Source organism: Psammomys obesus, unplaced genomic scaffold, assembly GCF_907164565.1.
Source record: "Psammomys obesus unplaced genomic scaffold, mPsaObe1.curated_primary_1811, whole genome shotgun sequence".
Classification (NCBI taxonomy): domain Eukaryota; kingdom Metazoa; phylum Chordata; class Mammalia; order Rodentia; family Muridae; genus Psammomys; species Psammomys obesus.
This window is the reverse complement of record NW_026596034.1, coordinates 12,888,165-12,899,977: the sequence shown is the minus strand read 5'-3', so window position 1 is coordinate 12,899,977 and position 11,813 is coordinate 12,888,165. Positions and strand designations below refer to the sequence as shown.

The 11,813-nt window shown below is 39.7% G+C and overlaps 1 protein-coding gene across 1 annotated transcript; it reads right to left on the bottom strand.

Moving 5' to 3' along the window:
* Positions 1-9,357: 9,357 nt before the first annotated feature.
* Positions 9,358-9,809, bottom strand: LOC129687086 (60S ribosomal protein L9-like). The gene has a single exon (XM_055621382.1). It carries the CDS (start codon positions 9,789-9,791, stop codon positions 9,378-9,380), a length of 414 nt encoding a protein of 137 aa, XP_055477357.1. The 5' UTR covers positions 9,792-9,809; the 3' UTR covers positions 9,358-9,377.
* Between the last annotated feature and the right edge of the window lie 2,004 nt (positions 9,810-11,813).

Genomic DNA, 11,813 nt, shown 5'->3' with positions numbered 1-11,813 from the left:
CATGCATGGTATGTACTCACTTATAAGTGGATTTTAGCCATATAGTACAGAATAAGCATGCTACAATTCATAGACCCCCCAAAAAAATAAGAAACAAGGATTATCTAAGGGAGGATGTTTAAATCTCACTCAGAAGGGGAAATAGTATAGATAGAAGAAGCAGCTGACAAAAGGAACAAGGCAGGAGAGGAAGCTCAGAGAGAAATGGGCGTGGAGATTAAACCCAGGAAGAACAGGACAGGAAGACAGAGGCTTGCAGACAGAAAAGAAACCATTGGTGGGACCATCTCTCTGACAAGCTAGGCTAGGATCTTGGGAGGCTATGGTGGTGACTCCAGCTGAGACTCTTTGTATCAGGGGTCATGAAGACTGAAGAGGCCACCCTCCATCAAGATAGGACTTCTCCTGGAAGGAGAGGCACACCAACCAACCCAGAAAAACGTTGACCTAAAACCCCTCCTTACAAGATGAACAGTGATAAAAATAGAATAGTTTAAGGGAATGCCCAACCAATGCCTGGCCAACCTTTGGGCAAGCGTAGGGAACTTATGAAAGAACGGGAGATAGAAAGACCTGGAGGGGACAGGCGCTTCAAAAGAAGACCAACAGAGCCAGTAAAACTGAGCCCTGGGGGCTCTGAAGAGAACGAAACCCCAACCAAGGACAATGTATGAAGAGGACCTAATACCCAGGCTATGTAGCCCATAGACACAGTCTCCAAGTTGGTTCCCTCGTAAGGGGAGCAAGGGTTATTTTGGGGCCTAAACTCAGTAACAGGCTTTCTGATCATCTCCCCTTGGGGGAGGGGATGCATCCTTGCCAGTCCACAGAGGAAGACAATGGAACCAGTCCTGATGAGACCTGACAGAGTAAAGTAGAAGGGAAGACCTCACCTCTCAGTGGACTAGGGGAGGGGCACGGGGGAGAAGAAGAGACAAGGAAGGAGACGAGGGAGGGAGATACAGCCAGGATACAAACTGAACAAATTGTAATTAATAATAATAATAATAATAATAATAATAATAATAATAATAATAATAAAAGGAAAAGCTAACCAACACAAGCTATGAGAATATTTTGTCTCCTCCCTGGGGAGGACTCACAAAATGATGGCATAAGAGGGGTACAACTCTGGAGAGAAAGGGTCCAACTGTAGGATCTCAACTCCTGGATGGGCAGTACTCAGAGGACATGGATTGGGTTAGAACAGTGGAATGAATTTTAGAAGTCCCGCAGCTGGAGGACCACTGTTAACCTTGCCCTTCTCAAAACAGATTATGTCTATGATCATAATGATAAACAATCTTAGGTCCCAAAATCTCCAAACTAAATTATACATGAACATTCAAAATCACATTCAAAGAGTGACCTACAAGTAAAGTATACACCTGGCTTAAAAGCACATCTATCTTCCTGTCCATTCATTTCCTAATTATACTACTTGATAAGTGAGTTATGAAAGTTTTCTCTGCCATCAGTTCTTTTTAAATTAACCTTTCAAATAACTTCTTTACGAGCTTTCTCCTATTTATCCATAAAAATTTTGCCCTGCTGCTCTGCATCATTTTCTGTCCTATAGTGTTATGGCTTGTACATATCTCTGTATTGTTCAGATATGAGACACAAGAGCAAAATCCAATTTGGAAATATTACTTCACTCCTCACCAACAGTTGCAGCGTTTCTAGCCCACAGTAGAAGTTCAGTAAATATTCATTGAAAGAACACCATGTTGTCTGTTTTTTCAGGGATTTGCTCTTACTCTGATTTCGTTGGCTCTCTGAAGCAATGAGTCTTGTTAAACAAGCTGCAATAATAATGTGTGTGTAGTTACTGTTGTATGTGTGTACGGACAACATGTAGAAAGCTAGTACACCTGTATCAATAAAACATTCAGGACACGTGAGTTTTCTTTATATAGATAGATAAATGATAGATAGATGATAGAAGATAGATAGATAGATAGATAGATAGATAGATAGATAATTAAATAAATAATATATTTGAAAGGTTTATTACTATTGATGATCATATATTTATTTGTGCATCTGTATGTGTAGATATAAACACAAAGGTGCAGGTGACAGTAGACTCCAGAATAGGGTGGGAGTCATACAATATGGGTGCTGGGAAACACATTCAGGTTCTTTGCAAGCACAGAAGGTGCTTCTAACTGTAGAGCCATCTCTCCAGCCCAGCCCCTGATAGATTTTTAAATCTAATTCATTAAACCTTTTTTCCCCCCGTTTGCCTACATTTAGGACTTGTGATACTTTATAAAAATTGAAAAAGAAATTGCTTCCTGGCAATTGAAGACAATGAAGATTCCCCTTAGGGAGTTCTCATTACAGAGAGTAAAATGTGGTCCTTGTGTAACACCCCAATGTTGTACTAAATACTTGACAAGCTCCACAGCAAAATGAAATATTTCTAGAAATGTGCTTGGTGCAAAATGGAGCATTCTGACTGACTTGACAAGCTTGGCACTCAGTGAGATGAATCACCAGCAAGTGGTGCTACACAGATGTGAATCTTTCAGAAGTTTCTTGTACCTAATACCGGTGTGTATGTGCACTGGAAATTACCAAAGCTCTCCATTTGCAGATCCCCTTTGTCCTCTTTCTCCAACTGAATAGGTCTTCTTCAAAGACCTCTAAAAGAAGTCTATCAAACAAAGCCATTAACTTTCCAATGTATTCCTACACAATTAAATTTCTGTTCAAGAAAGACTGTTATTCACTGTACAAGCTTCTTAATCAAATGTTTTCTCCCATGTATTCACTTTTCATATTCCTTTAGGTAACAGTATTTGTGACTAGAGGCTCTGTCCTACTTTGACTAGGCATATAGAAATTTAAATACACACCTCTTTGAGTGTACTGTCTTCTGTATTATTATTGAGAAGGGACACACAATACTTGAATAAGTTTCAACCTGTGTGTAGGGATGAGGGAAGTTTGCCTCATTTCTCTAAAGTTTCTTTTTTAGAATTTTGAAAGCTCCTTGGAACAGATGCCAGCAATGGGAAACTGTAAAACAGAGAGAAAGCTTTTATTGCTGCCTTAAAGACCATTTAGTTATGCTTTCTGTTATTATTCTCAGGGAAGAGAAAGGGTTGAGCTGACATAGATTCTTTAATGCAGACATTATCCAAGAGATTAGATCTTATAACACCCAGTAGTTTAAGTACATCCTAATGATGGTGGAACTGCATTTTGTAATATTTCTTGAATAATAGGAAGAAAATAAATTCTCAAGTCCTTGATTGTGGTGTTGTAATGAAATGTCACACAGAGAAATGGCCATTTCATTAAATGAGAAGTTGCATTGAGTTCTTTCCCAGCCAGATTATAATTCATTATCTATTATCAAAATGTACCAAACACAATTTAGAATGGCATTATAATATATTCTAATCTAATAACCATCATTTCTTTATCATTAGAATTTTAATAGTCAACTTTCCTTTTCTATGCCGTTAAATACCTCAATTAGAAATGAGATGAAATTTAAGAATAGGTGTGAAAATCTTTTGGTTGTGACAGAAAGAGAATGGTAGCCTATGACAAGGAAAGGGTTGGGAGCTTAGGAAAGGACCTGGGGTGGGGGTCCTCTTATCACTCACTAACAACATAACTTGAGATGCATAGTATTTTTCAATATGTTTTTAATTCCCTTCCTGTATTTCTATTTTATTTAGTGATTAATGTTAAATATACGTAACTATCAGCAAGCCTGTTACAAAATTAATATTCATCAACAGAGTATTTTTTTCATGTACATTTTCTATAATAAGCCTTGAAAATAACTATCCTATAATAGATTCATCACACCAAAACAAATATTTAACTTAATTGTCATCTTTCTATGGATAAAACTGTAGACCAAAAATACCCACAGCTCTCACTTTGAGAAAAGTATGAAATAGTTTATTCTGGAGAGAATTATGACTGACTCTGGGGCAAGAATATGGATTTGAGTTACTCTAAATGCCGTGTCTAATATAAGAAGAGTTTCATGAAGTTTTTAGTTATGAAACAAAAGAAAGTCATAAAGCACCATCCAAATTGATTAGTAGAAACATCAGACAGATAGATGGGCTTCACAAAATGGAGAAATATTTGCTATATGATGCAGGTGCTGATGATAGCCTTAGCTTTTGGTGTGCTGGAAGCCAATGGTCGTCTGAGTTAGTAGAGCCTCTGATGTGATAGTAACAAGTATAGCAGTACAGACACAGGTGGGCAAAGAATTAAGAAGAATAAATGAGATTGCTTTTACATTTCCATCATTTAGAATGGCTATACATTTATCCTACACAGCATTTATTATGTTGATGTATGTTCCATCTAGTTCTGTTCCCTAGAGTGATTATTATGAAAGCAGGTTGGCTTTTGTCAAAAAGGTTTTTTCCCTGGAAACTTCAGAACATGAATTTTCAAGAAAAGGGGAGAGAAAACTATTTAATGTGATACTTGTCAGTGGCCAAATAAGCCTGAGAAAGCACAAATCACAATTATTGAACTAGGACTCTTATGTGATTCAGTAAGTCATTCATTTCAAATCATCTTAGAGGTCTGATCCCACTAAAGAAGAGTGCCTTTCCCTACAGAAAACATGGCAAAGCTTGTTCTGGTGTAGAAGACGAGTTATCACATGAAAGAGTGCCACCCTCACAATGGAATCACAGTAGAATACTCAGGTGCAAATCAATCAGAAACCTGGTATTTTCTTCTAGTGCCATTTATGGCATGATTTAATTCCTGCATTTGAATGTATTCAGTGGACGTCTGGATCCATAAAGAAACTGTATGCTGATAACCTGGTCAACTTGACAATATAGAAATGAGATGTTGGAAGTTGGAAAGAGCTGAATGATCCTGACGTGGCAGAACCATGACACACATTACGGGCTTGAAGGAAAGCATGCTTGTCACATTTCTAAATGCAAAATGTACCACATGGAGCTGCCTTGTGAATCCCATCACTCCAGCTCTCAGACACCACATCCAGACATCAGCAGAAATAAAAGTATAGTGATTCACACAGAAAACTTCAACAGGAAATATTCTTTTTTATATTAATTACAGATTATTCTTTTTGTATCCCAGCTGTAACTCCCTCCCTCATTCCTCCCAATCTCACCCCCTTCCTCTTCTCCTCCCATGCCCCTCTCCAAGTCCACTGATAGGGGAAGCCCTCCTCCCATTCCATCTTATCCTAGCTTATCAGGTCTCATCAGGACTGGCTGCAAGGTCCTCCTCTGTGGCCTGGCAAGGCTGCTCACACCTCAGGGGGAGGTGATCTAAGAGCCAGCCACTGAGTTCATGTCAGAGACAGTCTCTATTCCCCTTACTAGGGAACCCAATTGGATACTGGGCTGTCATGGGCTACATCTAGGGCCTCTGAAAGACTCTACCCAGCAGTGTATCAAAGCAGATGCTCTTAACCAAATTTTGGGCAGAATACAGGGGATCTTATGAAAGAAGGGGAAGATAGTAAGACCTGGAGAGGACAGGAGCTCCACAAAGAGAGGAACAGAACCAAAATATCTGGGCACAAGTGTCTTTTCTAAGACTGATACTCCAACCAAGGAACATTCATGGAGATAACCTAGAACCCCTGCTCAGGAAATATTCTTACTGCTCTAATACTAATGGGAAGAAGGACTGCCTCTGACATAATCTGAATGGCCTGCTCTTTGATCACCTGCCCCTGAGGGGGGAGCAGCCTTACCAGGCCACAGAAGATGACAATGCAGCCACTCCTGATGTGATCTGATAGACTAAGATCAGAAGGAAGGAGAAGAGGACCTCCTCTATCAGTGAACTTGGGGAGGGGCATGCGTGAAGAAGGGGGAGAGAGGGTGAGACCGGGAGGGGAGGAGGAGGGAGCTTATGGGGGTATAAAAAGTAAATAAAGTGTAATTAATAAAAATAAAAAAATAAAAAAGGATAAGATGTGGCATGAAAGCAGCACAAAATAAATCTAACTTACGCTCCTGAAAAAAAAAAAAAAGAAAATGAAAAGAACAAAGAAATGTATGTTATATACATTAAATTCATTCACTTAAGTAAATACTTGTTTTCTGATAATTTTAAAGTTATTGTTTTTATTATCTTCAGGCACATGTATTATCTCAGTTCTACTCGATAGATCATTAAAAAAATCACTACTAAATGTTCATAGCCTTGGTCTATTTTAGCACAAACAAGGCATGTCCTCTTAGCTTAAGGATTAGAGTATCGGTTAAATGAGATAGAGTATTTTTTATTTCTCTCCAAAAGGGATCTCAGTCAAATTTGATATGCACATTTATCGAGCACCTCATGAAAAACACAGCAACAATCCATGCATTTGATGCTCTATAATGCTAAGCAGATAATTCAAAGCAGTATGTAGCTATCCATTCTTTCATTACCGTTCTTTGATCCCTTCAGCCTCTACAGAGCATCACAGCAGTGCCATAAGCTTGGTTCTATTTTAATGTGATGCCGTCAGCCTGACCAGAAAGAATGCCACACCGGGTGATAGAATGAAACACACTACAGTTACTGCATGGACACTGAGGACATTGTTGAGAATGTCATTCATTATAGTTTATGGTCTTCCCTAAGAACTATGAGGAGATGACCCTCTTCTGTCCCCAAGGGTTCATTTGATTTGATACACTGAATGTCATGAAAGTCATAACAGACTCGCTTCCTTCAACATGGGTTGGTGAACATCTTTTTTTTTCCTTTTTATCATTATCATTTATTACAATTTATTCAATTTGTATTCTGTTTGTGGCCCCCTCCATATTCTCCTCCTAATCCCACACTCCCTCTTTCTTCTCTCCCTATGCCCTTCCCCTAGTCTTCTGATACAGGAGGACCTCCTCCCCTTCTATTTGACACTAGCCTATCAGGTCTCATCAGGACTGGCTGCATCTTCTTCCTCTATGGATTGGCAAGGCTACACCTCCCCAGGGGGAAGTGATCAGAGAGCCTGTCACTAAGTTCATGTCAGAGAGAGTCCCTGCTCCCCTTACAAGGGACTCCACTTGGAGACTGAGTCTATGGGCTACATCTGAACCCAGGTTTTAGGTCCTCTCCATGCATTGTCCTTGATTGGGAATCATTCTCTTCAGGGCCTCCAAAGCTCAGTTTTTATGGCTCTGTTGGTCTCCTTTTGAAGCTACTGTCCCCTCCAGGTCTTTCTATATCTCCCTTCTTTCATAGGATTCCCTGTGCTCTGCCCAAAGTTTGGCTATGAGTCTCAGCCTCAGCCTTGATACATGGATCAGTAGAGTCTTTCAGAGGCCAGTGAAAATCTTAGAACAACCAAGACATAAAACTTTTGTCACAGTATAGGTATATTTTGATCTTTTTTATTCTACTTTAGGTTCTCAACCTTGCTGTTTTTCTACTTTCTCACCTATTTCTAATTATGCTACTCTGATGTATTTTAAATATCTTTATAAGCTATCTTAAATTCTTTTCTTAGAACAAACTGAGGAATAAATAAATACAACTATGAGCAATTTTCCATGTGAAAAATAAGATGAGACAGTGAATATTGAAAATACAAAATTATCTTTCCTTTAAATAGAGCCTGTCAAATAAATTGTTTATCATAAACCCTCCTGATGGCTTAAATTCTGCCTCTTCTTCCATCAGTAGTTCTCGGTCACCTCCAGAGCTGACTGAACAGTACACATTTGATTATCAATTTCCACTTAAATCAGCTTATTGGCTTGAGAGCAAGCCAAAACAAGACACTCTTCCTAAAGCACCGCCTATTCTTATACTGAGACACAGTCATCAATAAAAAGGGAATACTAAAGTTGTCTACATTAGGCCCGTGTGCATTTCATTGGACATAAAGCTACAGAGAGGATTCAGAGAAGCTTGCTATTAGGTAAATGGTATAGCTAATCAAGAAATCTGGGAGTGGAGCAGAATATGAGGGATTTTTTTAAGCCTGTCTTTAGAGTGAACCAAGATATATTCAGCATGCAGGAAGAGTTTGAGAAAGCACAAAAGAAGTGAAGAAAGTAGTATTGGAGAAAAGAAAGGCCTGCAAGTTTGCTAAACATGTAAAGGCATTTGCTATCAACCCTAATAAACTGCTTTTAATTCAGTAGAACACATGGTAGAAAGAGGAAAGCAACTTTGCTTTTTCATTGTTTTCTTCGTTTTTGTTTTTATATTTTATTTTTTAATTCTATTATTATTATTATTATTATTATTATTATTATTATTTACAATTTATTCACTTTGTATCCCAGTTGTAGCCCCCTTCCTCATCTCCTCCCTGTCCCACCCTCTGTCCTTCTCTCTTCTCCTCTCTCCCCTTTCCCTCTTCCTTAGTCAACTGATAGGGGACATCCTCCTGTCCCCTCTGGATTCTTTTACATGCCTTCTCTTCCATAAGACTCCCTGTGCTCTGTCCAAATTTTGGCTGTGAGTCTCTGCATCTGCTTTGATCCCCTGCTGGTTGGAGTCTTTTAGAAGACATCTGTGTTAGGCTCCAGTGTTGTTAGCAATGGCTTTCCTGGAACTCACTCTGCAAAAAAGCCTGGCACGGAACTCAAAGAGATATGCCTACCTCTGCCTCCCAAGCACTGGGATTAAAGGAGTGCTGGGATTACTTGTATGTGCCACTATGCCCAACCTTAGTATAAGTGAATTAGTTGTATGGAATGCATATTGTGCATCACATCTCAATAAGAATATTATGAAAAGAAAGAGGAAACTAATATCTGCATGTGTGCCATGCTGCTCATGGGCAAACACACTCACACATACCAACAATAAATATGTAAACAATACTAAAAAGAAGGTAAGAACTAATGGGATGTGGATTTTTTTCCTTATTTTTTAATTTTAATTTTTTTTTCAAGGACAAACAAATCAGTAAGTTTTATTGTTCCAAAAGACACCCCAAATCAAACTTATAATTCAGGATCTTGTTTCTGGAGCAGGGTTAACTTAGGTCTTTATTCATCAGCCTGCTGCACAGTTCCCTTTTCAGACACATAGATACCATCCAAAAACTTTCTGATATCCTTGTTTTTTTTTTAATTTTTTATTTAACTTTTATTAATTACACTTTATTCATTTTGTATCCCCCCATAAGCCCCTCCCTCCTCCCCTCCCGGTCCCACCCTCCCTCCTTTCTGCATGCATGCCCCTCCCCAAGTCCACTGATAAGGGAGGTCCTCCTCTCCTTCTTTCCCTGTGTTCAAATTATCTTGTTCTGTTGCTCTCCTTGTGGAGTTCCTGTCCTCTCCAGCTCTTACTATTTCCCACTTCTTGGCTTGCTGAATCAAAGCCGTTGAATTTGAGACAAGTTCAATATCATTTCTTTCAAGGATTAATTCATCCTTTTGGGCTTAAAAGACAGAACAAGCAACACCTGTCCTCATTCGAACCCTGCGGATGTATTTTTCACCCAGGAAATTTCGGATTTCAACCAAAGACCCATTCTCCTGGATAACAATGTTGATGGGGAAGTGAGCATACACAGACCTCATCTTGTAGCGGAAGCCCAGTGTAACACCCTTGATCATGTTCTGAACATGACTGCAGATGGTTCTGACCGTGGCCAGTTCCTTTCTGTTACCCCACCATTTGTCAACCCGGAGCCTCTTCTTTTTCTTTCCGAGAAGACTCAGCTCTACGTTGATGTGATTGAAGTCCCTCCGTAGGGTTCCCCTGGGGCCCTTCACAATGACTGTGAGCCCCTTCAGAGTGATGTCGACATTTTCTGGGATGTCAACCATCTGATTGCTGAGAATGGTCTTCATTCTCGCAGTAGATGGGGCAAAGAGCTTTAATTTTAATTTTTATTGATTAGAATTTATTCACTTTGTATCCCCCCCCGTAGTTCCCTCCCTTCTCCCCTCCCAAACCCACCTTCCTTCTCCCTTTTCAACCCAGGCCCCTCCTCCAGTCCACTGAAAGGGAGGTCTTCCTCCCCTTCCTTCTTATCCTAGTCTATCAGGTCTCATCAGGAGTGGCTGCATTGTCTTCCTCTGTGGCCTGGTAAGGCTGCTCCCTGCTCAGGGGGAGGTGATCAAAGAGCAGGCCAATCAGTTCATGTCAGAGACAGTCCCTGTTCCCATTACTATGGAACCCACTTGGACACTGAACTGCCATGGGCTACATCTGTGCAAGGGTTCTAGGTTATCTCCATGAATGGTCCTTGGTTGGAATATCAGTCTCAGAAAAGACTGATATTCTGTGCCCAGATTGTTTGGATCTGTTGCTCTCCTTGTAGAGCTCCTGTCCTCTCCATGTCTTACTATTTCCCACTTCTTTCATAAGGTTCCCTACACTCTGCCCAAAGGTTGGCCCTAAGTCTCATCATCTGCTTTGATACCCTGAGAGTAGAGTCTTTCAGAGGTCCTCTGTGGCAGGCTCCTGTACTGTTCTTCCCTGTTTTTTCCTTCTTCTGATGTCCATCCTCTTTGCCTTTCTGAATGGGGATTAAGCATTTTAACCAGAGTCTTCCTTCTTGATTAGTTTCTTTAGGTATACATATTTTAGTAGGTTTATCCTATATTATATGTCTAATATCCACTTATGAGTGAGTATATACCCTGTGTGTCTTTCTGCTTCTGGGTTATCTCATTCAGAATGATCTTTTCCAGTTCCCACCATTTACCTGCAAATTTCATGATTTCCTTGTTGTTGTTTTTTTTTTTTTTTTTCTGAGTAATATTCCATTGTGTAGATGTACCACAACTACTGCATCCCTTCCTCAGTTGAGGGGCATCTGGGTTGTTTCCAGCTTCTGGCTATTACAAATAAGGCTGCTACAAATACGGTTGAGCAAATGCTCTTGTTGTGTACTTGAGCGTGTTTGGGATATATGCCTAGAAGTGGTATAGCTGGATCTTGAGGAAGCACTCTTCCTAGTTGTCTGAGAAAGAGCCAGACTGATCCTTCTTTCTTCATTCACCCTTCTTTTGTCATGTTTTTATAAACGATTGGAGTGCAAATCAAAAATTCTCAATATGATAATTTGGGGGTTTTACATTACTTGACCAGCATTGACGCCAGTGTAGATAATTATAGTTTTCTCAATTTCACTTTCTTGTGGTAAGAACATTTTCTAAACCCTTTTATCTGTTAAAACTTTTTGCAGTCACATTTCCTTGGGACATTTATTTACTATAAGAACAAAACACTTACCGCACCTGTGCATGGCTCCAGTGTGTCTCGTCTGTTACCTTCTGAACACCTCAATGCACACCTTTTCCTCCTGTGTCCTTGAATCTCAACACATTCTTGGAGGAATCTAAGCACTTGTTCACCTGTTAAACACCAGAAAGGATTTAATAAGAAGGGGGTCCGTATTCTGAGGGATTACACTGGGAGGTGCAGGAATATTTGTGTAACAAAACAACTAGGGAAAGAGATGTACAGATAGTGTGAAGCGATGTTCAGGGGACATCAAAACGAGAGAAGGGGATGCAGAACAATTACACAGGATGCTTTCATGGGAATGTTCCTTGATTCAACGAACTGCTGTGCTGCTTTGCATAGGCCAGACCTGTACTAGCCCTAAGTGACATATATGGCCAGCACGAAGCAGTATTTTAAGTTTATTACAGTGTATAAACAAGTAACAACCCATGGAAAAAATTGTAAAGTAAATGACTGTAGAAAGAGTTGTGTCCCCTAGCAACCTGTGGAAAAACTCCACAGAGATAAAAGCAGGGATTATTGAATAAGGAACTATAAAGACCTGTTGATAGTTACAAATAAAGATGATAATGTGTACAGAGTGATAGGGAAATATCTTGCTCTATCCAAGAAAAAGC